This window comes from Mirounga angustirostris, unplaced genomic scaffold (assembly GCF_029215605.1).
Source record: "Mirounga angustirostris isolate CCGP_5_RB_7025 unplaced genomic scaffold, mMirAng1.0.hap1 SCAF_10, whole genome shotgun sequence".
Taxonomy (NCBI): Eukaryota; Metazoa; Chordata; class Mammalia; order Carnivora; family Phocidae; genus Mirounga; species Mirounga angustirostris.
Genome location: NW_026991718.1, coordinates 56165695 through 56193423, shown reverse-complemented (window position 1 = coordinate 56193423; position 27729 = coordinate 56165695). Strand labels below are relative to the sequence as shown.

Below are 27729 nucleotides of genomic sequence, written 5' to 3'. Positions count from 1 at the left end.
GCTTAAGAGCTGCGTCATTAGACTCCTAGGTCTCAAGGCTGGCGGGGGTGATGGTGGAAAAGGACAAGCATCACAGCCTTCCACAGGCTGGCTCCCTCTTCCCCTTGGACTCCATCACGGATTTCCCATCAGACCTGGCTGCTCATAGAGCCTCTAAGCGGCTCCCGGCTCACTTACCCACACCCCACCCACCCTTTACGGGACTGCTTAAGTCCCACCTCACCCCTGAAGTTTCCCCAACCCCTCGGCCTGGAGACCTTCCCCTCCTGCGCTTGTGCCGGGTGGCACCAGTTCGCGCCTCGGTCACACGCCTGCGTGTTTAGATGAGAATGCGGATGCGAACATGCACAAAGGCCGTGGGACCGCCTCCCCCGTGGCGGCGCTCCTCGAACGCGATCGCGTGCCCTGCGCAAAATGAACGAATGAATGCATGACTCAGGGTGCGATCTACACGCTAGAAGAGAGCGCCCTTCCGCACAGCTCCGGGACAACACGCTCTCGCAGGACCCCGCTCGCCCGAAACAGACAAACCTGAACCGCGAGCGCGGACCGCGAGGGAATGACGGCCGAAGAAGATCCGGCCTCCCATAGGCCAGAACGGCACGAGGGGTGGGCTCCTTTGGGGGAACCGGTCGCGTATTGGTCGAGCCTCCAGTCTTAGGGCTGGGAATGACCGCTCCGCCCCAAGGGCCGCCTCCGCGCGGACGGGTGGGCGGGCCCGAAGGGCGTGGCAGGCTCGCGGCCCCGCCCCTGGCGTAGCGGGCTCGGGCGTGAGGGCCGCGGTCTCCGTCTGGGACCCCCGCGTCGGGGCCGCCGCGTCGGCTTGCTGTCGCCGCAGGCCCGGTCGGGGCGTCAGAAGCGTCTGAGGCGAGGTAGGTAGCTTTCGGCACGCGGGCGCCGGAGTCGGGGCTCCGCAGCCCCCGCCCCCGCGGCCCGGCCCCCTCCGCCCAGCAGCCTCTCCGGGTCTGCGAGGCCGGACCGGGCGCGTCGCCGGGCCCCGCGTCCCCCGTCGGGAAGGGCACAAAGGGCTCCTGGGGGTAGGGGCGCCTCGTGCCTTCGCCTCCATTTTGCAGGCGGAACGGTGGGTGCGGGGCGCGGAGGCGGGAGGCCGGGGTTGTAAGAGCCTGAGCGCGGGGAGGCCGGGCCGAGGGGGGCGCGCGTGTCCACGTATCCTCGCGTCCGAGCAGCTGCGCGGCTGGTCGGCCTCGGCCGCGGGCGGACTCACTTTCCCTCGCGGCCTCTCCCCGGGCGTGTGATGTTTACCCTGCGCGCTCGCCGGGGGCCAAGTGGCCCTGGGAGTCCGGCGCTTGCGCAGCTCCGCCGCGGAGACCCTCTCTCACCAGCTCAGGGTCATCCCATGGGAAAGATGGAGACGGATGATGCTTTCTTGGTGCCGTGAATGCAGCAGCTGCTGAGGGGAAAAAGCAAAATGTTTTGCTTTTTTTGCCTAGAAGGGCCACCCTTTCCAACTGTCATCACCAGAACTGTTCTCAGCAGCCTAGGGGCACATATATGCTCAGGTCCTTCATAATTATTTGGTTGGGTTCGGTGTATTGTTTGTAATAAAAATGAGCGGAAACCTGCCAGTGCCAGAGCAGATTGGACCTCACTGAGAATTCAGTTGGGGGGGGGGAGTGGGGCCTGCACAAAGGTAGGTAGTATTCATAAATACCCTAGTAGCTCCTAGATCTAGGGTGAGAAGGATGTTGTAAAAATGAATGACAAAATGTACTAGGTCAGTTTGCCGAGGGTTTGGTTAAAAAGAAGTAGAGGTCACCACTTCTTATTCTCATTCTCTGCGTCACCTGGATCAGTTCTAAGCTACTCAGTACTGAAAAGAGCAAAAGAACTCAGTTTCATCTCTTCTGAAAAACTTTTAAAGCTCTTCCCTACCCCACAGCTAATTAATCATGTCTTCCTTTAGGCTACTTTCTTCTGCCTCTGCTTTTACACATCGCATTGTATTGTGGTTTCCCCAGCTCCTAGCACAGTGCTTGGAACATAGCAAGACACTCAGTGACTGAAGCCAAAACAAGACAAAACAAAACCAAGAAAAGTAGTGTAGCCAAAAGTTGACAAAACAAAAATTTTCATTCCTTTAATTTGTTGGACCAATTATTTTTACAGGTTAGGGAAGCAGTTGACTTCTGGCTCTCTTAAGTTAAAACAGGCTTTATCTGTCATGTTACTAACTCTGGATAAGTTATTTAATTGCTCTGTGCCTCAGTTTCTTTATCTGTAAAATGGGAGTTATAGTAGTACCTACTCCATGGGTTCTGAGGATTAAAAAAGATATTGATATAAAGTGCTTAGCATAGTTCGTGGCTCAAAGAAAATGTTCAGGAGCTATTAGCAGTTATTAGGATAAAAATAAACAGATACTTGAATAGATTTACTAATACTAAGTATCTGTGTAGTACTTGACCCTTCAGGGTCTATGTGCCTTTTAGTCCTTATCTGTTGCTTGACTTTAAAAAGTCCTTAAGCCTTTCATGATTTCCCCCCACAGTGAAAGTATTCCATAGATTATCTGTGATTCATTCAGAGTCTCACCACCCACTAGAGATTGATTAAGTGCCAGATAATAATTTGGCCAAGTATTACAGTAGTAGTTGATAAACTCTTGATGTGCTCTGACACTCAGAATGGTCCTGTAAGAGCAGAGAAACAGATGAGGCCTGTTGTTGCTAACAAGAAATCTTCAGGATGATTGGTTCAGCCAGAGAGGCAGAGCTTGTGGAGATGGACTTGGAGTGGCTTTTCTCCTTATAACTTAACTCTGTTCTCATGAAGAAACTGTCTCCTGTCTTTGAAGTTATCCACAAACATTGTGAAAAGTGGAAGAAGTCTTGTTGGCTTTAGCCCTGTTGGCCAGACCTAGAGGTGGCAGATAGAACCCCTAGGGGATGTTGCCTCACTTCCAGGTTTTCCTGCACCACTTTCTGGGGGCAGGAAGCAGGCTAAGTTGTACATTTCCTTCCAGCTGTAGGTCCCCTTGACATGTCAGTTTCTCTTAAATTATTTGGAGTCTCCAAAACAAATGCCTTCTTTTCACTTATAACTAACACAGGAGAATTCTGGTCTCTGCTTCTGTTTTTAATGTAGCTACAACGAATCTTGAATCCTTTCTAGGGAATACGGTTCTTTCTGGGGACTCCTTTCCAGATGTGACATACTATAATTAGCTGTTAAAAACCTGCTGCAAGGTGTGATCTTTCTCTAGTGTCCTGTTGGAAAGACTTTAAGGACAAGGACCATAAATTTCCTTCTCAAGTGTGCCTGGCATAGGATAGTCATTCAGTGGAGTGCCTCATTGGCTCAGTCTGTAGAGCATGCAACTCCTGATCTTGGGGTTGTAAATTTAAGCCCCACGTTGGCTGTAGGGATTACTTTCTTAAGATAAAATCTTAAAAAAAAACCGAACAAACCACAGTGAATGGTTGTAAAGCCATTGTAGTAGTTCTTTCCAGTGTGCTGAAACAGGCTTACTGACTAACCTGGTGCTTCTGAAACATTGCCAGTCACTTGGAGATCTTGCTCAAATGTAAATTCTGATTCCAAGACTCTGGTGGGGCCTGAGAATCTACATTCCCAGCAGGCTCTGAGGTGATGCAGATGCTGCTGGTCTTCACACTGAGTAGGAAGGTACTAACACAAGTGTCTGCATTTGGTGTTTTTTTTTTTTTTTTAAGATTTTATTTATTTATTAGAGAGAGAGAGCACAAGCAGGGGGAGCAGCAGGCAGAGGGAGAGGGACAAGCAGGCTCCCCGCTGAGCAGAGAGCCTGGCGTGGAGCTTGACCCCAGACCCTGGGATCATGACCTGAGCCGAAGGCAGAACACTTAACCGACTGAGCCACCCAGGCGCCCCTGCATTTGGTTTTTAGAAGTACTGCTAAAAACGGTTTTGTTTTTATGGTTTTGGAATGAAGTCTTGGATTTATGATCTTTTTTTCTATTTATCATGTTACTCTATTTTTAACAGTTCTTATATTTTGTTCCAAAAAATGATTTGAGAAATCATTCCAAGATACTTTCCATATAACAAGATTTTTAATAGAAGTAATTGAGGCAGATAGGTTGAAAGAAAAGTAAGATGAAGTCAAGGGTAAGATTAGTACAAAAGGTGAGTGCCTTTCTGTCCTAAGCTTTTTGGTTGGGTAGGGTTGCAGATTTGTTGCTGAGCTTCCTAGTAGTCAAAGCAAAGAGGAAATTTTTATCAGTTTCGCCAATACCTTTCAAGTAAAAACAAACTGGCTGTTCAGTGAAACACTTGTTACCAAGACCAGAGAATTCTCCAGTATGTTCTCCAAAAGAGGATCCTTTGGTACAGTGAGCAGCATTCTTATCAGTAAGATTATCAGTCTTCATACATGTAACCTGACTGCCTCGCAGAAATCATCCAGCACAGAACAAGCAGTGGCTTGTGGAACTGCAACCATGGTTCCAGGGCCAGCTTGCTCAGACAGTAGGAGAGATTTTTATTACAGGAAAGCTGTTTTTCTGCCTTGCTCTTTGGTGGAAACAGAAGGTACGGTTATTAACACGTGAAGTCCTCAGTGGCCTCATAGTTTGAGTTTTGTTGGATGGGGACAATCTGCTAAGAAGGCCAGAGAGCTTGCAGTTGAGTGGACAGGGGACTGGAAGCTCAGCCAAGCTCCTTGTAGATATGGCAGTGACATCTCTTTAAAGGTGTTCTAAAGACCTGCGTGATGAGTTAAAAGACTCGCCTTGCTGTGTGGCTATCTGGTGGTCCCAGTCAGTCGCCAGCCTGTGAGTGAGTGAGTGAGTGAGTGAGTGAGTGAGAAAGCAAGAGAAGCAGCCTGGCCGCAGCCTTCCCACCTATATTGATTTACAGGGAGCCAGTGGCTCCTTCTCAGGTGCTGGAGGATTCCCTCTGACTTTAAGGAAAACATAGGGAAGTAGCCCCAGGAAGAGAAGGAAAGGGGCTGCTGGTGCTGGAGCATTCTGAGGATGGCATCAGCCTATTACCAAGCCATGGGAAACATGTCTACCCTCCGTAGCTTCTTCCTTTTCACTTGGCTTTGACCTTCCTTTTTACTTGGCTTCTTCCTTTTACTTGGCTTTGACCTTCGAATAAAAAGGTAGACACGGTGCTCAGGGTGACCTGCCCCACAGGGAAAGACAGGGCCGATGTGGAAGACTAAGGGGCTTGGGGGCTTCCATAGCCAGGGCAGGAGCAGGTAGAAAGGCAGTTGCTCTTGGCTGTTGACCTCCCAGTCTCACACCTCCAGCCACAGCAGTCCGGACCCATCCCACTCTGAGGCAGGCCCTGGCCTCTTGTGACTGTCCCTTTTGTTGGCCTCCGCTGCATATGTATTTACCCCCGATCTTGCTGCCTCCCACGCCTGGATTGGCTTCTGCCTTTAAGCTTCTTTCCCATAAATCTAGTTCCCCCAGAAACTGTCCAGCAACGCTGCAGTGTTGGGTCCTGCGCCGCTCCCTCCCCCTTTCCTAGTGGGCAGTTTCATGTTTTTAGAGAAAGAGCAGTACTAAGAGCTTCTTTGTCTGGTTCTCTGGTCAGATTCTGCCACTACGTGTGCAGTGTTCACCACCTGTACCTGTGGGCTCCTGTGAAAACACGGGGAGTTTGAAGCATTTGGCCCCTGAACTGGTAGGGCTTGCTCTGTGAAGTAATACCTGGCCCATGTAGCTGCTGCGGGTGGCCAGCTGTGTGCTTGGCGACAGAGATGGGCCTTGCCCCAACGCAGCATCCCTGGCAAAGCTGGTATAAATCAGATTATTTCGTAGGGAGGTTGTGATTTAACAAATCCTGGAGATAGTCCTTTTTTTGATCAGAAGAGGATTGCTCCCTGGTTGATCATTCCTCTCCGAATGGTTTAGTTAGGAGAGGCGTATCCTCTCTCTTTCTCTCTCCCCGAATTCAGCCCTCCTTTCCCCCTCCTGGATAGGAGCAAGTGGGAGGGAGCACCGGCAGCTGTGACGGGGGCTGCATGCGCGGGGCACAGCCGATACCATGACGGGTCAGGTGTCCAGGCTTACAGAGATAACTTTGCCACATACGTGACGTGTGAGCATATTTTTACTGTAGGGCAAGCAGATGCCAAGCCTACATCACTCCTAAATATATATATCTGGCAGGTCATATGGCCTCTGCGGGAGACTAATGAGAATTTTAATAGCAAAGTCCAGGTGGTCGCTAGGATATCCTGAAGCTTATATGGCTTGTCTCTTGGTTTGGCCAAGAACAGGGCAGTTCCAGTGTGTATAGACCTTTCCCAGGTGGAGGGTTGAATTAACTCTTCATTGTCTGTGCTCTGAGACTTGCAGGCCCTCACTCCAACCTTGTGGTACTTCACTGTTAGGGAGGAGGTCGGCTGAGGCCTCTGCCCATCCCAGAGCCACTAGCCTGTAGGAACACTGTAAGATATGTGAGCTCTGGGCAGGAAGGCCCCACATAGAGTGATAGGGTCTGTTAGCTGTTGATCTGGGAGTTGGTTCAGTACCACAAGTCATTTTCTTCATCCGGAGCAGTCCATTGGAAAAGGAATAAGCTGCTTCTCATTGGAAGTGTCCAAGCAGAATCCCCACCTCCACCCACACCCCAGAAGGTTAGAAGGAATGATGTGTAAAATCTAAACCTGTGGAAATGAGGGCTGGGCCTTCATGCAGATGCCCACCTGGCAAGTGCAGACAGGATTGAACCCCAGAAATCTAAAACTTGTGCATTTGTTAGGCCACTTCATCAAGATTGATGTTTTAAAAATGCTTTGCCTTCAACAGTCATCACTTCAAGGAGTTTTCCCTGATTATTTCTATCCCAGTTGATTTCTCCCTTTGTATTCTGTAGCATCTTCTGTACAACATGGAATTAGCTCTCATGGACTTCTTTTATTATTTATTTATTTATTTATTTATTTTTAAATATTTTATTTATTTCACAGAGAGCACAAGCAGGGAGAGTGGCAGGCAGAGGGAGAGGGAGAAGCAGACTCCCCACGGAGCAGGGAGCCTGATGTGGGACTCGATCCCAGGATCCCGGGATCATGACCTGAGCCGAAGGCAGTCCCTTAACCAACTGAGCCACCCAGGAGCCCTCATGGACTTCTTTTAATTCTTTTCTTTCACATGTATCTGTCTTCTCTTAACTTGTGTAGTTGGAGGGGGGCATGATTTGTCAGGCATATTAAGAAGTAAGATTATGAAGACTGTTCATCCATACTGAGAAAATAAACCTGCCTTTTCTGAAGCACTGTTTCCATGAAAATCATTATTTCAGACCATCTTACCTGGTTGCTGAAGGGCCTCTGGCGACAGTGTTAACCTAGTTCAGGTTTGTATGCACACTTGAAAATTACCTAGAGGTGTCTCCTAAATAGCTTATAATTCTAGCTCACCACTCCCCACCCCGCAGGATAAATGGATACCTTCTTTTTTGAGTAATGAGTCCCGACAAGACCTAAAAATTACATCACCAAAACAAAGAGATCATTTGTTTGCACTCTTTTCTTGTCCCAGCATCATCTTATTCCTGCCCCTGTTGTAAGACCACACACCCCCCTTAGGGGAACAGGAGAGCGGGTAAAAGGGGAATTAGCCACCCATTGTGGCCTGACTCTAGCCATTGAGAGAGTTTCTAGGAATGGAGCAAGAGTAGAAATTGGGGGCTGCAGATTACACTTTTCCAGCTCATGGGCTCAGCTTCTAAACATCTTCATGTGTAGCTTTTTAAACAGCCACATGGTGAGGCTGTGGCTCTATGAAAACCTGTCTCAGTAGGACTTGGTCACTCATCTCTCCATCCTGTCACTCTCTTCCCTCTTCCATGTGCTGATCTGCTTTGTAACTTGTTCCCTTGATGGTTCATGAAGAGCTCGGGTTCTGGAGTCACACCGTCCTGGATTTGAATCTCTCTCAGCCTTGGTTTCCCTCTCTGTGAAGGGAGATAAGGGGACCTGCCTCCCGTGGGAAACCCACTCTCGCAGACTGCTGGGGGGGGGTGTAAATGGGTGCCACCCTTAGAGGCCATTTGGCAACATAGGCAAAGTATGTGCAGATGCCTTCCCCTCCGCAGCTGTACTTCTGGATGTTGATGCTGTGCACGTGCTAGCAGGTGCGCAAGGGCTGGGTGCACTGTGTGCTTCTGCCTGGTTGGTGGTGGTTCCTTGCTGCGTTGCTTGCAATAAGGAAAGACTGGAAATAACCCCAGTATCCACCCGTAAGGGACCAGTGAAATAAACCAAAAGGCACTCTACCGGAATACAGTGCTGGGCAGTAATAGGAAAGAAAGGAAGCTCGCTCTCTCTGTGTATTGCTGAGGAAAGGTATATGAGATCCTTTTTTTAAAAAAAAAAGGAAAGAAAACATTTTGAACAGGATGTCCTGTACAGTGTGCTGCTTTTACATAAAGAGGGAGGATGAAAGAGATTTTTGTGTTTGCTTGCATATGCGTCAAGAGGTAAGAGGGCGCCTGGGTGGCTCAGTTGGTTAAGCAACTGCCTTCGGCTCAGGTCACGATCCTGGAGTCCCGGGATCGAGTCCCGCATCGGGCTCCCTGCTTGGCGGGGAGTCTGCTTCTCCCTCTGATCCTCCCCCTCTCATGCTCTCTGTCTCCCATTCTCTCTCTCAGATAAATAAATAAAAAATCTTTAAAAAAAAAAAAAAAGAGGTAAGAGACATACAAATTACTGAGACTCTTTACCTATTTTTATGGGAATTTCTAATAGTAAATATTTTGCCTTTGTTCTCTGAAACATTGGCTGCTTTTTTTTCCCTCTGTTGGATTCCTTTGTGGCTTGTAAGGTGACTTGTTACACTGATTTCTGTGCCCCCCCCCCACAACGCTGATTGGCACCTGCTGACACGCAGTATACATCGTGCGCCGGGCACGTGCCCGGCATGCCCTGTGTGCGGTAGCTGGTTTGTTTTATTTATTTTTAATACTTTTATTTATTTGTGAGAGAGAGAGAGGGAACACAAGCAGGGGGAGCGGCAGGCAGAGGGAGAGGGAGAAGCAGGCCTCCCGCTGAGCAGGGAGCCCGATGCAGGGCTTGATCCCAGGACCCTGGGATCATGACCTGAGCCGAAGGCAGACGCTTAACCAACTGAGCCACCCAGGCATCCCTGTGGTAGCTGGTTTTAGTGAGGGATGGAGACAAGGGCAGAGGGAGACTTCTATCTGTAGCGCATTTTATATTTCAACCACGTTACCTGTCCAAAAAACCCCGTGCAGTGGTTGTGAGAAGTAAGAGAGTACGTGTGAAGTGTGTATGCTCTTCTGGGGTCACCTCTGAATGGGCCTGGAGCCTCATGTGCCCAGGCAGACAGAGTAGGACCCTTTTCCAGGACGGGATGCTCTCAAGGTGTGGTTGTGCCCACCCAGTTCCCCAGTGTGCGAGCTGAGCAGGATGAGCCCCCTCTCCACCGGCAGCCCCACTTTCTCAGGCTTCCCTGTTGCTCCTAGCACCTCCTCTTGCTGTCACTTCAGCTCCTGGTCTCTGCGGAAGCAAGGCTATTTTTGTTCAGGTTCTAGCTTTGAGGTTGGTCCAGTGCATTCCAGGTGGCCTCCGAAATCCCGGGCACTATGCTTTCCTTGTTCCCCTTCCAAATCCTCCCGAAGCTCTTGCCCCACCTGCCAGCTCTCCTGCCCCAGCCCCCAGTGCTCCCAGCCTGTACTTGTTTCTGTACTCTTAGGCTGACCGCAGGGGTCTCTGTTAGCCCTGAAACTCTTAAAGGAACGGTTGTATTTTCAGGTCCAGCTCCCACATTGTTCCTTCTTCCCTCCCTGAGTGCTCGCCCTGGTTCTCCCTCGCCTGCCTGCCCCCCAGCCCGGTGCACGCTCGCGCGTGCTCTCTCACTCACTCTCTCACTGTCCCGTGCACACATGCTATGTGGCCATTGCCATTGTTATCCACCCGGATTTCCATGGCTTCCCTCAGCTGCAAGTTAATCACAACCCAGGCTAGTGGGAGAAGAGTTGCGGCTCGCCCTCTCTCCGGTCGCTGGCCACCCTTGGAATGAGAAGTCGCCACCAGCTCCACAGCCCGAGGTGGGGTTTCTGTGTTTTGAGAGGATCCTGCCTCCTCCAGCAGGCAAAGCGGTCACTGTAGGAACACCCTGGGCTCAGCCAGGGCCTGAGCAGGCCCTGCCTTGCTGTTCCCTAGAGCACAGAGGTCAGGGCCAGGCCCTAGCCGCCTGCCGATGGGAGCACTGCGGCAGCAGAACTGTGGCCGTGGCCGGGCTGGTGCAGGGAGGCCCCAGGGGGGCCGGGGCGGCTTTGCGCCTTGGCTCTGATCTGGACCCGCCTTCACCTGCCTGGGCCCCTGGTGCTGGCGCTGCTGCTGGCCGTGTAAAAGCAGAGGACAAAATGGTCTGCTCCTCCTTCCCCTTCAGAAAACTCCGGGGTCCGGGAAAAACCAGACCTGTGTTCTCCTCTGAGGAAGTAAACACTGTTTGTTCTTTCTTTTCTTTGACCAAAAAAAAAAAAAAAAAGAAAACGTCCTTTTCTTTGAAGTATAGTTGACATATTTATATTAGTTTCACACGTACAACCTAGGGATTCCACAGTCGTACACATCACACAATGCCAACCAATGTAAGTGGGTAAGTATCGTCACCATCTGTCACCATACAGTGTTATTACAATATTATGGACTTTATTCCCCACACTGTGCTTGCTTACTTTTTATACATCCCTGTGACTTATTTACTTTATAACTGGAAGCTTATACCTCTTAATCCCCTTCACCTATTTCACCCATCCCCCCCACCTCCGGCAACCACTAGTTTGTTCTCTCTGCGTCTGTTTCTTTTTGTTGTTCTTTGTTTTGATTTTTAGATTCCACATATAAATGAAAACATGTGGTATTTGTCTTTCTCTGACTTATTTCACTTAGCATAATACCCTCTAGGTCCATCCACGTTGTCAGAAATAGCAAGATTTCATTCTTTGTTTCCAGAGTCTTAAGCTGTTTCCATATCTTGATTGTGGTAAATAATGCTGCATTGATCTGTTCAAATTAGTGTTTTCCTTTTCCTCCCGTAACTGTCCACAAGTGGAAGCGCTGGAGCGTCCTGTCCTGCGGGCTTTCGGGCTTTCGTTGCCTGAGGAGCCCGCACACTTCCACACAGGCTGCGCGGTTTCAGTAATTCACCAACACTGCACAGGGGGCTCCCTTTTCTTCACCTTGTCGCCAGCACTTCTTATCTTTTTGATTTGGGCCATTCTCACAGATGTCAGGTGATCTCTCACTGTGGTTTTAATTTGCATTTCCCTGATGATGAGTGCTGTTGAGCATCTTTTTATGTGTCTGTTGGCCATCTGTGTGTGTTCTTTGGAAAAATGTCTATTCAGGTCCTCTACCCATTTTTAAAAATCAGATTTTTTTTTTGACATTGAGTTGTATGAGTTCTTTATATATTTGGTTTTTAAATGCTTATTGGGTACATGATTTGCAGGTATCTTCTCCCATTCAGTAGGTTACCTTTTCTTTTTGTTGCTGGTTTCCTTCATTGCAGATGTCTGTCTTAATCATTAAAAAGCAAGGTTTCCTAGGTACAGATGCAGAGAATGTATCTTTTTCTTTTCTCTTCCCATTTTGTAGAGAGCTGCAGGCTTCAGGGGAACCCTGACCTGGGGACGTCTCCATGGCCTTGGGGGAAGAAAAGGCCGAGGTGGAGGCATCCGCGGACACAAAGACCCTGTCCTGCGGACGGCGGAGCTGCGGAGCGCAGGAGGTGGACGCCCCGGGGCTCGTAGGCGGGAAGCAGGAGGAGCCCCCGTGCCTGGAAGCCCAGGCTGTGGCAGGGTCTGCCTCCCCCGTGTGGGGGACAGAGGGACTGTCTGTGCCTGCCGCCAGCCTCTCTGGAGCCGACCAGCCCCAGGCCAACACCACCAGCAGGGAGCCAGGAGCTGGTAGATCTAAGCTTGCTCTTGGTTGCCTGCCCCTTCCTGCTGGCACTGGGACTAGAGACCTTTTGCACTCTGTGGGGAGACAGGTAGGTAATAAGGCGAATGGGACGGTAGATGTAACTATTGTGGTCCTTTGGGAGTATGTTTTAGCATTTCCTTACCATCTTACCTGCTTTCCCAGCCCCTGTACAAGGAGGGGAATGGGGGGGTGGGGAGTCTGGGTGTGATGATTTCTGTTTTACAGGCTCACCTGGAGAGTTGGGCTTTGGGGCCAGTGGGGGACTCTGTCCACAGCATCTCCTGTTCCTCAAGAGTGTGGCTGGTGACCTTCTGAAGACTGGGGATGCTGTGGCCAAGACCTTGTGCCCAGAGGGCTGGGCCATGGAGCTGTGATAGGGGGAGCTGTGTCCTGTTTCTGACTTGGTGATCTGAACTCTTGGGGGTGGGGGGCCCTGACGAGACTTGGGGAGGGAGGGTGCAGGGCTGTGGGCTCCTTCGAGCTCTGAGACTCTATCCCCTTGGGACCCAGGGAACCTGACAGAGCCTTAGAGCCCCCATGGTGGGCGCCACTGTCCCTGGGTAAGTAGAATTTCTTGGGCCTCCCTGACTGCAGGGAAGCCTGGCCTAGTCAAGTCACAGGGAGCAAGCAGTCGTGCTTGGCTCTGTGACCTCAGTCTTTCAGGCCCTCAGTATAATTGGGAAGGTGACCGAATGATCCATCCTTCCCGACTCTGACATCCTGTTATGTTCTGCTTGCCAAGGCCCTCCATGGGAAAGGCTTTGATTGCGCCAGGATCACTGTGGCCTTGGCTGCTGCATGCTGCCCCCACGCGGTTCTGCCCCGTGAGGATGCTCTGAGTATGACTGTCTGGGAGAAAACAGCAGCTGGGTCCGTCTGCCTGGGAGCCAGGAGTGGTGCCCAGGGCACCTGTGAATCCGAGATTTAGTGAGGCAGCAAGTAAATGAGCAAACACAGAAATAGGCTGTTTCATGAGCTCACCACAAATGGGCTTATTATTGTGGTGCCTGTTCGTCGAGCTCTGACCCTGTGCTTTTCACACCTGAGTTCCTTTAATCCTCATGTCCCGAGGAAGTGCTACTATTACTCTCCCCATTTTACAGATGAGGGAAGGGAGGCCCAGAGTCTCCATCTGGAAGATGGCAGTTGGGTTGGCATCAAGTCTGTCTGGTTCCAAAGCCCACGCCCTTAACCACCGTGCTGTCCTGCCTTCCTCGGGGGCAAGTTCTTCATCGAACAGATGAGTTGAAGAGGCTGAGATGAGGGGCTCCCTTTGTTCATTTATAACAGGCATGAGCTGAACAGGTGGGGCCTGGTGGGTCACCTGCAGAGGGGGCGGGCTGTGGATGAGTCTTGGGGCAGGGGTTTCTCCTGCCCAGGACACGCTTCTCCGAGGTTAGGTGGTATGCCCCAGCCCCGGCGTGACGGAGCCGCTGTGTGCTTGCCTGAAGACGGGAGGGTGGGAGTGGTTTGGGGACGACGGTCGGCTTCCCGGAGCACGTGGAGCTGTCGTGCTGGCCCCTCGCCACACGCTGTCTAGTTCTTGCATCAGATGGCAGACTCTGATTGCAAGAGCTCTCCAGAATATCATCTGGGTCCCCAAGGAAAATTCCACAGTTGTCCTCTAAGAAAGAAATGTGGTTTGCTTATTTTCACCTTAGTGCCTTTTCTTCCCTCTTCTCATTGCAGATGGAGGAGACCAGGCTTTCTGCCTCAGAGGATCTACCTCAGACTCTTAGCGTTCCCCGAGCCGCAGGCCTTTGCTCAGGACACGATGCCCACAGCGAAGATAACCCGTCCCCGGTTGAGTCGCCGCGGGCGCTAGACCTCAGCCAGCAGCCCCACAACTCGGGTTTCCCTTTCCCGCCAAGGTGGAGGCCGCTGGGGAGCCAGGCTGCCGCTGCTCCTCAGTTCTCCAGCTGCAGCGTCTCTGCCTCCTCCCTGGGCAGCAGTCTGCAGGGTCACCGAGAGAAGGCAGAGCCTCCACGTTGCTCAATCGCCAAGGTCTCCTCCTCCCTGGAGCTGGTCGTCCCGCAGTCGGCCCCCTCCGTGGTGGGGCCAGGGCCGGGGCTCCAGTGGTCACCACAGCCCGCGTCCCCCGGGGTTGATGCTTCTGGGCTGGGCAGGAGGCGCCTCTCCTTCCAGGCCGAGTACTGGGCCTGTGTGCTACCAGACTCCCTGCCTCCTTCCCCCGACCGCCACTCTCCGCTCTGGAACCCGAATAAAGAGTATGAAGATCTGCTGGACTATACTTACCCACTTAGGCCCAAGCCTCAACTCCCAAAGCACCTTGACAGTCATATACCGGCTGACCCTGTCCTGCAGGACTCCGGCGTAGACCTGGATAGCTTTTCTGTGTCCCCAGCAAGTACCCTGAAGTCACCCACTAATGGCTTTCAGAATTGCCCATCAGCAGAGGCCTCTGCCCTGCCATTCTCTAGGCCCAGAGAGCCAAGCCTTATGCGGTGGTCCTCTGGAGTACCCCAGAAGCAGGGCAGCGTGGGGTTGGCATCTTGTAACCAGCTCACATCTACCCCCAGAGCCCCAGGCAGTAGGGACGCTCCTTGGGAGAGCAGAGAGCCAGCCCCGAGGGGTGTGAAGGACTGGCTCCCCATGAGCAAGCACCTTGAGGTGGGTTCTCCCCAGCTGAGGACATGGGACAGAGGGTGGCCTTTGCCCAGGACAGAGAGAGAGAAGGGGGCCAGCCAGGGCGTCTGGCACCCTGCCTGCACAGAGTCTGGGTGGAAATCAGAAGAGGAGGTAGAAAGTGATGACGAGTACCTTGCCCTGCCCACTCGGCTGACGCAGGTTTCTAGTTTGGTTTCATATCTAGGTTCCATTCCCACCTTGGTGACCCTGCCCACTGGGGCCGCCAAAGGGCAGACCTCCCTGGATGTGTCAGACAGTGATGAGCCAGCTTCCCTCCCGTCGGACTCGAGCCAAAGCCAGCTTCCTTCTGGGGCTGCCTTCAGAGGGCCCAGGGGCCCCGAGGGCCAGAACCGCCGTTTGCTGTGCTCCTTCATCCAGGCAAGGGGCTGTGCAGGGGACAGCAGTGTGGGGAGCCGCCAGGCCCTGGGGGTCTCCGGTCTGCTGGGAACACGCTCTTCCCTGCCAGCTGTGTGGGACCGGCGCGCGTGCTTGGACCCAGATGCCACAGGGCAGCTTCCTGGGAAGGGAGAGCCGGGAGAAGAATCGCTCGTGCAGTGTGTGAAGGTAAACCTACGTTAAAGGGGCTTCGCCTAGAGGTGTGGCTTCTGCCAGTGCATGGAATCAAACGTAGTAACCTTGAGCACTTTATATGTGCCAGGCACTGTGCTGTGCCTTCTTACTTGGTTCTCACCACTCGGCCCAGTGAGGACTACTGTTGTCATTCATGTTTGGAGAAAAGGCAGTGAGCGGTTAGGTAAGGTGCCTACCCAAGGCTGGAGCCTGAGCTTAACCACCACTCAAGGCTGCTTCCTAGGCCTCTTGACCTTGAGGATTAAGAGGTATTCTGCATAAGAAACGTCTGTGTTCACATGCCTTTAGGAAATACTGAACGAAGGTAAATGGTTTTCTTGACTGTAGGACTTCTGAGAGCTTCAGTTTGATAAAGTGGTGGAGCTGCAGAGTTGGGAGTCATTAGATGCACCGTGTCCTAGCCATCTTGGTCACCAGACCTCGTAGACGCGTGACTGTCTGGAGGTAGAATTCACTCTGGGGAGCGGGGTCGCCAGCATCAGGCAGATCTGAATTTGAATCCAAATCACTGCCATATTTGGAATTGCAGCTCAGTCTTCTGAGTTTGCTCATTTGTAAGACGTGGAGCCTTGCCTCTTCGGGATGTTGTGTGGATTACATGAAATAATTCATGCCAAGGGCTTTGCGTAGTCCCTGATACAAGGATGTTCGGGAACATGGCTCTCCACACACACAGTCCACGCGCGGCCTCGTGTCCTGGGTGAGCGCACGGACACTGCACACGCGCAGCGGCTGGCCAGGTGGCGGGAGACCCATGAGCCAGCACGACAGACGTTTCCTAGCATCTGAGGGCTTCAGTCAGCCCCGCAATGTCCCATGTATGATTTTATTTGTCCTGTGAAGCAGGTAGGGCGCATGTTAGCATGTGCCTCTTTTGTGATAAAAGATTGAAATACTTCGAGGAAAATGCAAAACAGGGACATGCAGTTTTAATTCACTTGTTTCCTGCCATAGGTTCAAATTAGTCAAGATTATAGTCATTTATTTTGTTTTCCTCAGGGACAGTTAGACAGTTAGCAGTGGTACTCACCCAGGAATCGGTCTCCATGGTAGGCGTGCCTCCTCTGGGCCAGTCCCTGTCCTCCCGTCAGCTCCTCTCCCCACGTGCAGGGCAGGCTGCTCTCAGCCTGTCATTTTTGGTGTCACAAAGGCTGAGGGGAGACAGAAACCATATTGCCCTCGCAGAGGTCTGGAGTCATGGGGTGGGGACAGGCAGGGGAGGAGGGAAGAGACTGACCCCTCAAGTGAGGGAACGCTCGGGAAAGGTGCACAGTCTGGCTCCCAGAATCCCCTGGATTGAAAGGTAAAACACAGTTCGTTCAGTAACACCGTGTATTTTATTTGTCTACACAGACATTCTGCTGTCAGCTGGAAGAGCTGATCCGCTGGCTGCATAACGTAGCGGACGTTACAGACCACTTGATTCCATCCAAGTCCAATCTTACAGGTCTCAAGTCTTCTCTGCAGCTTTACCGGGTAATATGTGGTCCTGGCTTATGGCCGTTCTCTCACCAGAGTGGTGGCTAAGCACTTGATTACAAAGTAGAAGCTCAAATAACTGATACTCGGTATGCTATGGCGCAATTGGCTGTTTACCTGAAATCTAATCAGAGGCCCTTTTCAGATTCTTCGTGCTGAAAAACTAAAATGTAGGAGTTACTTCCCAGGCTAAGCAGAGTTTGGAGAAAATCTATTTATCCTCAGTCAGATATACTTAAGGGAATTTGCAGTGTAATTTTGCAGATGTCTCAGGGGTTAAGTGTAGAACTGCACTATTACGAGTCACTAGTCACATATGGCTATTTAAATTAAGTACAATTAAAGATTCGTATTTTCCAGTTGTACTAGCTACATTTCAAGTGTCCCGGCATTTCTATCATCACAGAAAGTTCCGTTGGACAGCCCTGACTGGAATTTGCTTCTCCATGTGTTTGGTTTTTGGGTTGAGGGTTTTGGGTTTTGTTTTGTTTTGTTTTGTTTTTTTGCCTCTTTTTCATTAAGGTCTTGTTATTTTTTAAATCTCTTTAATTACGAGTTCTGGTTAATTTGACTTTAGATCAGGTGTATTTGGAGTGATAGTTTGTGCCTGCTGTTCTGGAATAGTTACCAGTAGGTTCCCCTTCATTCTCAGAAGTACAGTCACCCCCAGCATAACATCAGCCTTGACTGAACTACCCACAGCCCTCTAGCATGTCTGGTTGGCCAAGCATTTCTAACCTCTTTTGAAGGAGCACAGGTAGTAAGTGGGGTCTGAGCCTGTGAGGCTCGTCTAGAAAGGATTTTCTCAGATAGTCCTTTGAATTTCTGGAACCTAATCAAGTGCCTTTAGCGGAGAATGTGATGTACCCCAGCAGCCCCACGCCCTGGCAGGAGAGAGGGCCACCGTGGCGCCAGCTAAGATTCAGGGGCGGGGCCTTGCCTGGACGGGCCAGCTGCGGTACCTTCGTGGGAATGCTGTCTTCTGCCCGGTGGAGAGAGGGTGCCCTGAGTTCTTGCCCCGAGTATGCTTGAGGAAAGAGAAGACTGAGTGCGATGGGGTCCTCTGTGTGCAGCTTCCGAGTGTGTGTGCAGAGCTGAGCAGGGCCCACCCCTGGGAGGCTTAGGGGCAGTACCACTGTGGGGAGAAAGGAAATTGCCGGGAAGTTGTGCTCACACTATCTGGGTGGTCTCTCTAGAGTGCCTCAGCCTCAGCCTCATCCGCATCAAAGCAAGTGCCAAGGAGAACAAGTCCAGTCCCTCCGTTTTATCCCTCACTCTGTCCTCTGCCTCAACTTGCAGACTAGCCAGAGCACCTTTCTTGCTTTGTGGGGAGAACTGAGAGCTGAGCTGGGAGTTATCCTCACAAGTCAGTGAAGACTCGCCCTCTTGTGTCACCCACACAGCTGTGTCACGATGTGGGATCACCGTCAGCCCCTTCCCCACACAGATTGGTGCATGCCGCATGCGTATGTGTGAGCTTCCTTGACCGCTGCTTAGAGGATAGCTCGTATAAGCAAGTCTGTGTCCGTGTGTTCACATATTGTCAACCTTGACTCTGTCTCATATGCTTTGTCTTAACACATGGGGTTTATGGTAGCATATGAACTACAGAAAATACTAAAGAATAAAATAATAAGTACAGGTATTAGGGCAAAGGAAAACTAAAGACAGGAGTACAGTTAAATCCAAGAGTAAAATTCTAACTCCAGAATGTGAACCACCAAGTTCTGTCCCCTGTACCAAAGGTTGTCATGGATTTGCCTTTACACATCTTAGCAGCTAAAGAAACATCAAAAACAACTACAAGGCTTGGCCCACGAGGGGAAAACAAATCAGCTACTTAGGAGACTCACAGCTTCCCCGATGCCTCCCCGAGGCCCACGGTCTGCACAGAGCAGGGCACTGAGCGAAGAAGTGGGTGGGGGCCCTTCTCTGTGGCTCTTACCAGGTTTGTTAGAACAGAAGACAGTGTGTTCTGAGAATCCCATAGCCTTGTGAGTTTATAAAGAAACCCTGACTCCCAAGCTGTTCATGAACCAGGCTCTCCCAGGGAAAAGAAAACTCGTCTTTTGTCCAACTGTAAATGGAAAAAAGGATCGCGTCTGTATTTACTCTGGGCTCAAAGTAGGTGAAGTTAAACTAACGTGCTGCTTACTTGGGGAATTCTGAAAATGGGATAGGTTTGTCTTCCAGGGTAGAGGGGAATTGAGCTACTCCACAAAGGATCATTTTGAGTAAGTTTTACAGAACAGTAGTAACAAAGCTGCTTTCTTTCTTTTCTGATGTGCTTTAAGCAATTTAAGAAAGATATAGATGAACACCAGTCCCTGACGGAGAGCGTCTTACAGAAAGGGGAGATTCTTCTTCAGTGCCTGTTGGATAACACCCCAGGTGAGACGCTTGAAGTTTTGAATCCAGCCAGCACTCCTTCCCTCCCAGCAGCAGGTCAGGGGCCGCAGGGTCACCAGTAAGGATCCAGTAGTGCCAACCCCACCTCCCCCCCCCCACTGCCTTAGATTCTGTTGGCTGCCCGCCGGCCCTCACCTCGTCACTGCGCCTGCAGCCTCATGGTGAGCCGGTCACCGAAAGGTAAGCGGAGTCGAGCCTGCAAGGACACTCTTTTACCGTCCCCTGGCACTGACCTGCGCCGGAATGCTGGTTTTCATGCAGTCGTCCTCGGTTCTCTCACAGTAGGGGGCCCTCAGGGGTGCCCCTCCTTTCCCAGGCTGGACCCCTCTCTGGTTATGTGCTTGGTGTTCTGCTAGGAGGAGGCATCCGTTTCGGTGTTTGAGAGCAGTCCATTCTGAGGGAGCTGCTGAGAGTTCATTTTGCAGGACGGGTTCCCGATTTAGGAAAATGTAAAATCACGGACTTTTAAGAGTACGCCTAAGCATGCAGGGTGCGAGGATTCACGATCGGTGTTGCCCTTGCTGTGGGCAGGTGGGAAAGGGAGGATGAGCCCGGAGAATGCTGGGTTAAAGCCGAGAACTGACGGATTGCCCAAAGCAGCCCCTGATTTCCTATAAGACTAAACAGGCAGGAGCTTAAAGATCGCATCTGTATTCTGCCGCTTTTGGAGTGAGGTGGGGCTTCTGCGGGAAACCAAGCATAGAAGCAAAGCTGGGCCGGACCCCTGGGCTTGAGAGGCAGCGAGGTGGCGCTGGCCCGACCAGAAGCGCTGGGTGCGTGCGAGCGAGGTGGCCTAGAGCAGTTTCTCAATGGGCGCTACCCACGTTTGGGGCCACGTGATGCTGTGGCAGGCGGGCTGTCCTCCACACTGCAGGAGGGTTAGCAACATCCCTGGCCTTCACCCATTAGATGCCAGTAGCACCTCCACCTCCTCCAGTAGTGACAACCCGCAATCTCTCCAGACGTTGCCAAATACCCCTGGGAAGAAAAATGACCAGGGTTGAGAACTGTGAACGGGCAGAGGGATTTCAGTGGGACAGGGAGCCACCGAAGGACTTTCTAGCCGGGCAGTGGTTATCCAGTGTGAACTGGGGGAGCCCTTGGCAATCCCCTGCCCTCAGGAAGCCTTTGTTTTGGTTCTTGCACGAGCGTTTTTTGGGTTTTATTGGGGCAGAAATTCGGTAGGTCAGGCTCTTGTGCCACTTGTAATTACATCCGTGTTGTACTGAATGCCGTGCGCCAGATGCCGCGCGCTGAGGCACTTAACATACCAGGTTTTTGTCCCGTTCAATCACAGCCTTGTGAGACGGATGCTGTTATTACCCTCACCTCAGCGTCGCGAACTTGCCTTGGAGCCCACAAGCGGTGGCGGCCTGCTCCAGCCCCCTGCTGCCGCCTGCCCTGCTGCTGGGTCTGGAGGTGCGGGGGCCCGAGCAGGCAGGGAGCGCGCGCCATACTAGGAAACTCTGCCCAGACAGAGGCCACTTGTAACAACGGGCCTCTTAAAAGCTACAGGTTCTTTGGCCTTCCTTCAAAAACCAATCCAGTAATAACTTCTCAGTGCTTAATCTGGAAAAAGAACATCCCCCTTTGCCCTTGTCTCAACCTGAGAGTCATTTGGGGGTTCCTGTGATTTTCAGATATGTACCCGGGCCCTTTGAGATGGACTCATTGCCCCTGCCATCCTCTGCTTGGACTACCAGGAACTTGGGTGTTGTGTGAAGACCACACGTTCCCCTTGACCTTCACAGGGTCTCTTCCGCTAGATGCACTAGTGTTCAACTCTCTCCAGGGCACAGTGCCAGCATGGGTCGAGCCTGAGCGCACACCCCCTTACCCAGCTTTGCAGCCCGCTTTCTCCCCCGGCCACAAGCAGAACCATAGGAACAAGAACCACATTCACTGCCCCTCCAAAATGTGTCTGTCTCCGCCTCCTGCCAGAGGCCTCCCCGTGGAGAGCTGGCTTTTTCACTGCTTCGGTGCACGCGTTGCCAGTCCTTTCTCATACCCAAACTCCGCATGCAGCTGGATCACACGACTGGGACCTGTCGGCCCGAAGCTGACCCAGGCTCCTGAATGCATGTATTCCATTAAAACACCAAAGCCTGGCTGGGAAAGATTGCATTCTCACACCCAGCTTTCCTTTTACTTGGCCCCCACCAAATATTCTAACATCCTAAAATAAAAGTTCAGAAACAAAAATAAAGGTCCCCTGAATTCCACTGACGAACACACAGGACTGAGCCAAGGCCTGGTAAAGGTGGAGGGGAGAGCCCAGCGGCCGCCCACGCAGAGGAGCTGCACCCCCTGCTGTGGCCTCCCTAGAGGCTGATCTCCCCACAGCTAGACCTGCTTCCTTCTTCGGCCGCATCCTCTACCGATAGGCAGCTTCCCCTTTCCCTTCCGCTGCTGGCAGATGTTGCAGCTGCAGCAGGAAACTGGACGGAGTGTTAACACAGCTGATAAAGGCTCAGGAAGCTAAAGCAGCCTTTGTGTTTAACAAAGGAAATAAGGTTTTTAAGAGAAAAACAAGCCTGCTGTGATGCACTCTGAACCTAGTCCATCCCTTCCTCTTTGGAGGAAATCTTGGCCTCACTCACCTCTTGTCTTAGCTTTGCTTTCAAATCCTTTTCTTTTGAAGTCTGTTCCTCGAGGACTCACCAAAAAGGGTTCACAAGCATTCCCGAATACATTACCAGGCTACCTGTATACCTGCTAAGTACCAGTTCCCCAGCCAACAGAGGCTCTTAGGACCTGACAGCAGGACCCAATGTCCTAATCTCGGCATATTGTTTTAAGCCTGCCCCAGAGGATCTGGGTGTGCCTTGTGTCTTAACTCTAAAAGCCAGATTACACCAGTCACCAGAGAACCATGCTTCTGTGCCTTTTTGTGAATTATGTAAATCCAAAGTGGAGCCAGCGGAATTCTTCTCTCAGCTCTAATCAGAAGTTAACATGGATCCCCCAGTGCAACAGCAGTCCCTGGAGAGTCACTTGTTAAAAAGTGTGGACATCCTGAAATTATTGCCATGTTCCTATTTTGTGTAAAAATGCTACACCCTTCTATGATTCTTTAGAAAATGCAATCACATGTTGTGTTTTTGTTTTGGGGTTGGTTTTTTTTGGCCTAATTGCTTTGAACCTCATTTGTTAGTGTTAAAAGATGTCCTCGGGAGAATCTCAAAGCAGCCCAGTGAGCTGGAGAGCCATGCAGATCGCCTATATGACGCTATCTTAGCTTCTCTGGACATGCTGGCCGGCTGCACCCTCATCCCGGACAAGACGCCCATGGCACACAAGAGCACAGATGTGAAGGGGATGCGCCTGGTAAGTAGGCAACCCAAGAGAAGAAAATCTGTCCTTGGACCCCAGTGCCAGTTAGGCTACAGAGCTCCTGCTCTAACAGTTGGCTAGTTCTTAGAAGCTTGTTGAACCAAGTTATTGAAACAAATGAGATGCTAGAAGACCCTGACACTCAAAAAGGGAGATGCTACCATTGCCAGGAAGAAGGTTGAGGGTCTTCCTGTGGTGAGCTGGCTCACTGCGGTGCCTTCCGGGACTTCCTTTCACCCTTGCTGCCTGTCCGAGGACTAGGGTGCCCCGCGCTCGCACTTCTCTGCCCCTTCAAGACAACAGTGGCAAAACTCCTCTATCCTTAAACTTTTTTAATGTCTGCATGTAAACTTCTCCAGTATAGGGCCCCTGTCAGGCTCCCTGTTCTGTAGGCTCTTCTTGCCCAGCTTTTTTTTTTTTTTTAAGATTTTATTTATTTATTTGACAGAGAGAGGGACACAGCGAGAGAGGGAACACAAGCAGGGGGAGTGGGAGAGGGAGAAGCAGGCTTCCCGCCGAGCAGGGAGCCCGATGCGGAACTCGATCCCAGGACCCTGGGATCATGACCTGAGCCGAAGGCAGACGCTTAACGACTGAGCCACACAGGCGCCCCTGCCCACCTCCTTTGGTGCTCCATCTTCAAGCAACTCGAAAGCACCAAGTGCGCACAGAGTCTCACTTACTGATAGGTCCCCACCCCTCCCCTTCCCAACAATGATCTCTGCAGACTGCCTTCCAAAAAGGGCTAGGGGGATTGGTGGGGGTAACATGCCTTAGAGACTTAACAATACAACTTTCTTTTGATCTTTGGGAAAGTCGAACAGGGAATGATAGGGAAGAAGAGCTAAGAGAGCAGAGGGGGTGGGTGCCCAATGTGGGATCGCCACTGCCCAACATTCTGTAGGATTCTACAACTGGACCATATTTTTTCTGAAATTTCCTCTCCTACAACCAAAATGCGATGCTTAATTCTCAAACTTTCTAGGTGACAATTCACTGTAGCCAAGAGAACGTAAAGATAAAATCAAGGTATATCAAGAGGAGGGAGTCCCTGTACTTGCCTCAAAGAAATTTGAGCAATAGTCATTTTAGTTTTAAAATGAATAGTGATTGTTGTTGTCATTTCTTCCTCTGCAGCACTCTGCCTGTAAAAAAAAGTTTCTCTTTCTCTTTCAGGCATCTTCTCAAGCAGATATGTAATCTGTGGACTAAAACCTGGCTGGTGGGAAACTTTCAGGAAGCCCTTGTAAGAGCCATTTAACACTCAAATCAAGGGGGAAACTTAACTGTAATGTACTAGCTTTAAAATGCCCTTCTCTTCCCTGAAGTAAGGGCTTTTGAGTTACTGTTCTTTATTTAAAATGAATCCTTCCAAACTGAGGTTTTCCTTTTGGTGCTTCTCTACAAAAGCCTGTAGCTTTACAGTTTTTGATAAAATAAGACTAATAAGGCTTACAGGTCTTTCATACCCATCCCCCCCAATCCAGTTAAAAAAAACAGAGCTCCTAAAATAGTCCACCTGCTGAAATCCTTTAAAGAAGGTTCACATGAGAGAGAAGGTACCAAATACTTGGTATTTTCAGGCATACCAGAAGACCCAAGAGACTGAAAAAAAAAAAAAGATGAATCACTGGCCAGGAACTTGGGTCTTTTTATAAAATTAAGCTTAGGTTTATAAATCCCTCTTGAAGATTTTAGAAGAGACTTTAAATCCCCAAATTAATAGAAAGTTCTGAACAAATTATTTTTGGTTATTAGGACACTTTTTAAATTATCTTCAGGGTTTAGGAGAGCTCCATCTGCCTGCCTAACTAATACGTCAAAGGAAAATGTGTCAGAGACTTAGGGAACTGCCACTGAGCTTCCTCAGGACTATGGCCTGATTATCCACACCTAAAGGGTACCTCCAGGAGGACGCATCAATCCATTCCTAGTCTCCAAGATCAGGGAGGAGAAGGGCATGGATAGGGTCACGAAGCCTGGTTACAGAAGCTAAGGCTGTCAGTGGTGAAGGAGAAAAGGGAAATTCTTCATTGCTTGGGAGTGACATGTACCTTGACAGGAAAAAAAAACTATATGGATCAACCATCAGTTCTGTAGCTTTCTAAAGCAAAATGTTCAGCTGTTGCTGGTAACCACAGATTCTGCAAAAAAGGAAAAAAAACACCTTTAAAAAATTTCTCTTGTGTGAATGAACATGGAAGGAGGGGAAATCACATCTCCCCCTATATATTTCTAGCATTATGGTGGGTTAAAGACTTCAGAAAAGGATTCTTCACACTTAAATATATGTGAGATAAGCACTTAAAGATCTTTTTTCAAACTCCTTCCAGATGCTCATTGGAGGAGGGTTCTTAAGAAAGGAAGATCTCATGTTTATAAAGAAAAATGAACAAGTCATCTTGAACCTAAAGAAGGTGACATTGGAACGATTATTCTCATGAGCAGACTTCTGACATCCCCTCAGAACAAAACATTTAATACAAAATTACCTTCTTTAAAAGAAGTTTAGGACTTTAGTTTTGGGGCCACATAATCATAACACTATCTCATCTACCTCCATATGAACTTAAAGTCCTATTATTAAATGTGACTTTTCTGCTTTAAAATCTCTGACTTTATCGTCACTGGGAAAAGAAGCTGTTAAAATCTAGTATTTAAAGATTAACTACAAAAGTAAACTATATAAAGTGCACTATTTCAAGTGCCTGCTGCTATGGTATGATTTACCAATGAGCAAGGGCATGATTAGAATTCAACCCTGCCATCTCCATATTAATCTTAGTTCCATTGTGAGATTTAAAAAAGACAGGACAAAACAAAACACCTCCAGAGCAAATAATTACATACATAAAATATTCTTAAAAACCTACAGATGCTTTAAAAATGTCTAATGGCCTGTGTTCTTATATTGATCTATTTCACCTTCTCTTTGATGTGGCTATAAATTGGTACATGCCTTTCTACTGTTACAACAGCCCTGAGGCGTTAAACCCATTTATTTGCTAGTATTTGATAGACCTGTTTCTATTCACAAGAAACCTGAAGACGACAGCCCCGGGGAAACAGACTTGGCCAATGTCACAGCAAGTGAATGCTGAATATGCCATTCTGTTCCCATCCAACCTAATAATTACCAGCTTCAACAGACAGGAATTTTCAGAGCATTTTATTTCAGAGTACCCGGTTTCCCAAGAAAGTTACTACTTTCATTACAGAGATGATCTAAGATATTTTTATCTATCTCCTTTGAAATAAAGTGTGACTGAGGGTACTCTGGACCTCGCTGTGAATGCCACTGAAGAGTTCTATCTTTAGCAGTGCTATAAGGAGTTTAAGACCACCCTTAAAACTCCAGCTGAAATGGTTTCAGCCTAGGAAGCCACTGCAGCATGTCCATGAGCAGCCACAGCCGGGTTAGGGGCAGACAGCCTGGCCGGCCACTGCACCAGGGCTGGTGCGCATTCGCCTTAAGGACAGAAGTGGCTTACACGGACATAAGAGTAGTTATGAGATCCCACGTTTACCTGTAGTAACATTTCCTAGTAGTCCCTGTAAATAAACAGAATCGAAGTCCACAGGGAAGTGGTAGTACTAAGACCTGGGTTCGGGTTGCTAGACTCATCTGCAAATAGGAGATAGTATCAATACAGGGCTGTTTTGAAACTTCAACGGGAACATAAAGAAGGGATGATGTCAAGATGCTGCAATGGCAACATGTATGCTAAAGGAAATTTCAGTCAAAGGTCAAAGAACAGGAAGTTCCTGCTCAGACCAGAGTGGCTATCGTTCTATTAGGGTCTCCCAGAGATTGCAACCACTCAGGCTCAGAACACTTCACTTACATAAGCTTATTCACGGCAGCCACGGGCATTAAAATATGACAAGTGGGAATTCCCCTTATTAAGTGAACAAATTATTAAAGCTCATAGTAGCTTGAAGTGTTTGTATATTTTTTTCAAAACTGCATTTATTGTCATATGCAAAAAAGCAAATAGGGAAGCATGCTGAAACATCCTGCGGTAACAAGCCCCAGTCTTGACTGCCATGGGGGAAAGAACACTGGATTTTCAAAACTAAGTAAGTATGTAAATACGCTTACATCTTAAAATAAATTCACGTAATGTTCGTTCTTGTTAACTCACCAATAAGCTGCCAGTTTGAACAGCTTGCTGTATAAAACTGAAGTGCACAGCATCACATTAACGGTTGTAGCATTCATCTACTTTAGAAAATAGTTTATGAATTCTTTCCCCCTTTATACTGTACCATTAAGGCAAAAACCAAACCTTTGAAGGATTAAAAAAAAAAATCTTCACCCAAGTAACTATTGGGAACTTGAGGGATTTTTCAGTTGCCTTATGCGAGGATGAATAGATCCAACAAGCACATCTATAATACAAAGTAAACTATGATTTTATTGTGAAATTCTCATAGATGGAAAATTAAATTGAATATTTATTCTGTCCATTTCATTTTACAATAATCTTACCACTTATTTTTGTACCATGTATTTCAATTGCCTGTTTAGTGAAAATAAAGAAACCTATCATTTTTGGCTTGTTTTTAAATTTTATCACTGGATTAAAGATCCCACCATAAAACGTGCTGCCAACAGCCACATCCCAAGCACCTAAGTAGAGAATGTTTTGGGCTGCTATTTCAACCCCAAGGAAACAATCTCTGACTTCTGTCACCTCAAAATGTCATCGTTAGCAGAAGATTTTTTGTTTCCCACAATAAAAACAAACCTTAGGATCTTTAAGGTCCTTTTAACAAAATCTTCACATGTGCAAAATTCCACTGAAATAAATACATTTTTCTCATTTATCATTCCCACCTAGCAGTTGTGTTTTCAGTTAATTTTTAGGGATATAATTGCTAAAATTAGGGCAATCAATAGTAAATTTCCTGCCTTCTACTTTAATGCTTTAATTCTCCTCCAACCTAAATTATACAATTGTGGAGGATGAAATAGTTGACCTGTGACTCAGAGCACGGAAAAAACAGTCTCAGCACACACATTAGCCTGATCACTTGCCAGTTAGGAAAGGTGTCCTGCTTTCCACCTCTACCACAGAAGAATTAACAGTGTTGACCGATGAAGCCATTTCAAATGGTTTTAGAGAAGGAGCAGAGATAACAGACTAGATAGCATACATTCTAGACTTGTTTTCCATACAACTTAAGTCTCCCTGAACCACTAAGCTTGGTTAAATCCCAACACAGCACAGAAGCCTCCCTGGGTCATTTACCGGGTATATTATCGGAAAGCATGTTGGATGCTGCTCTAAGACAGGTCTACAGTGCCCTGGTTGCACACACACGGCTGGTCGGAGTATAATGCAAGGCTCTAA

General features: G+C 49.3%; 1 protein-coding gene across 3 annotated transcripts; it reads left to right on the top strand.

The window, feature by feature from the left end:
- Positions 1-715: 715 nt before the first annotated feature.
- Positions 716-26926, top strand: CEP68 (centrosomal protein 68). Of its 3 annotated transcripts, XM_045884884.3 has the most exons (8): positions 716-872; positions 11585-11978; positions 13601-15124; positions 16505-16627; positions 18925-19021; positions 22194-22366; positions 23549-23618; positions 24706-26926. In XM_045884884.3, exons 2-7 carry the CDS (start codon positions 11628-11630, stop codon positions 23570-23572), a joined length of 2292 nt encoding a protein of 763 aa, XP_045740840.1. In that variant the 5' UTR covers positions 716-872; positions 11585-11627; the 3' UTR covers positions 23573-23618; positions 24706-26926. The 3 variants fall into 3 exon arrangements, with proteins under 3 accessions (XP_045740840.1, XP_045740839.1, XP_064428492.1); XM_045884883.3 differs by having other exon boundaries at positions 23549-26926; XM_064572422.1 differs by lacking the exon at positions 716-872 and adding an exon at positions 13015-13216 and having other exon boundaries at positions 11840-11978; positions 23549-26926.
- Positions 26927-27729: the final 803 nt, after the last annotated feature.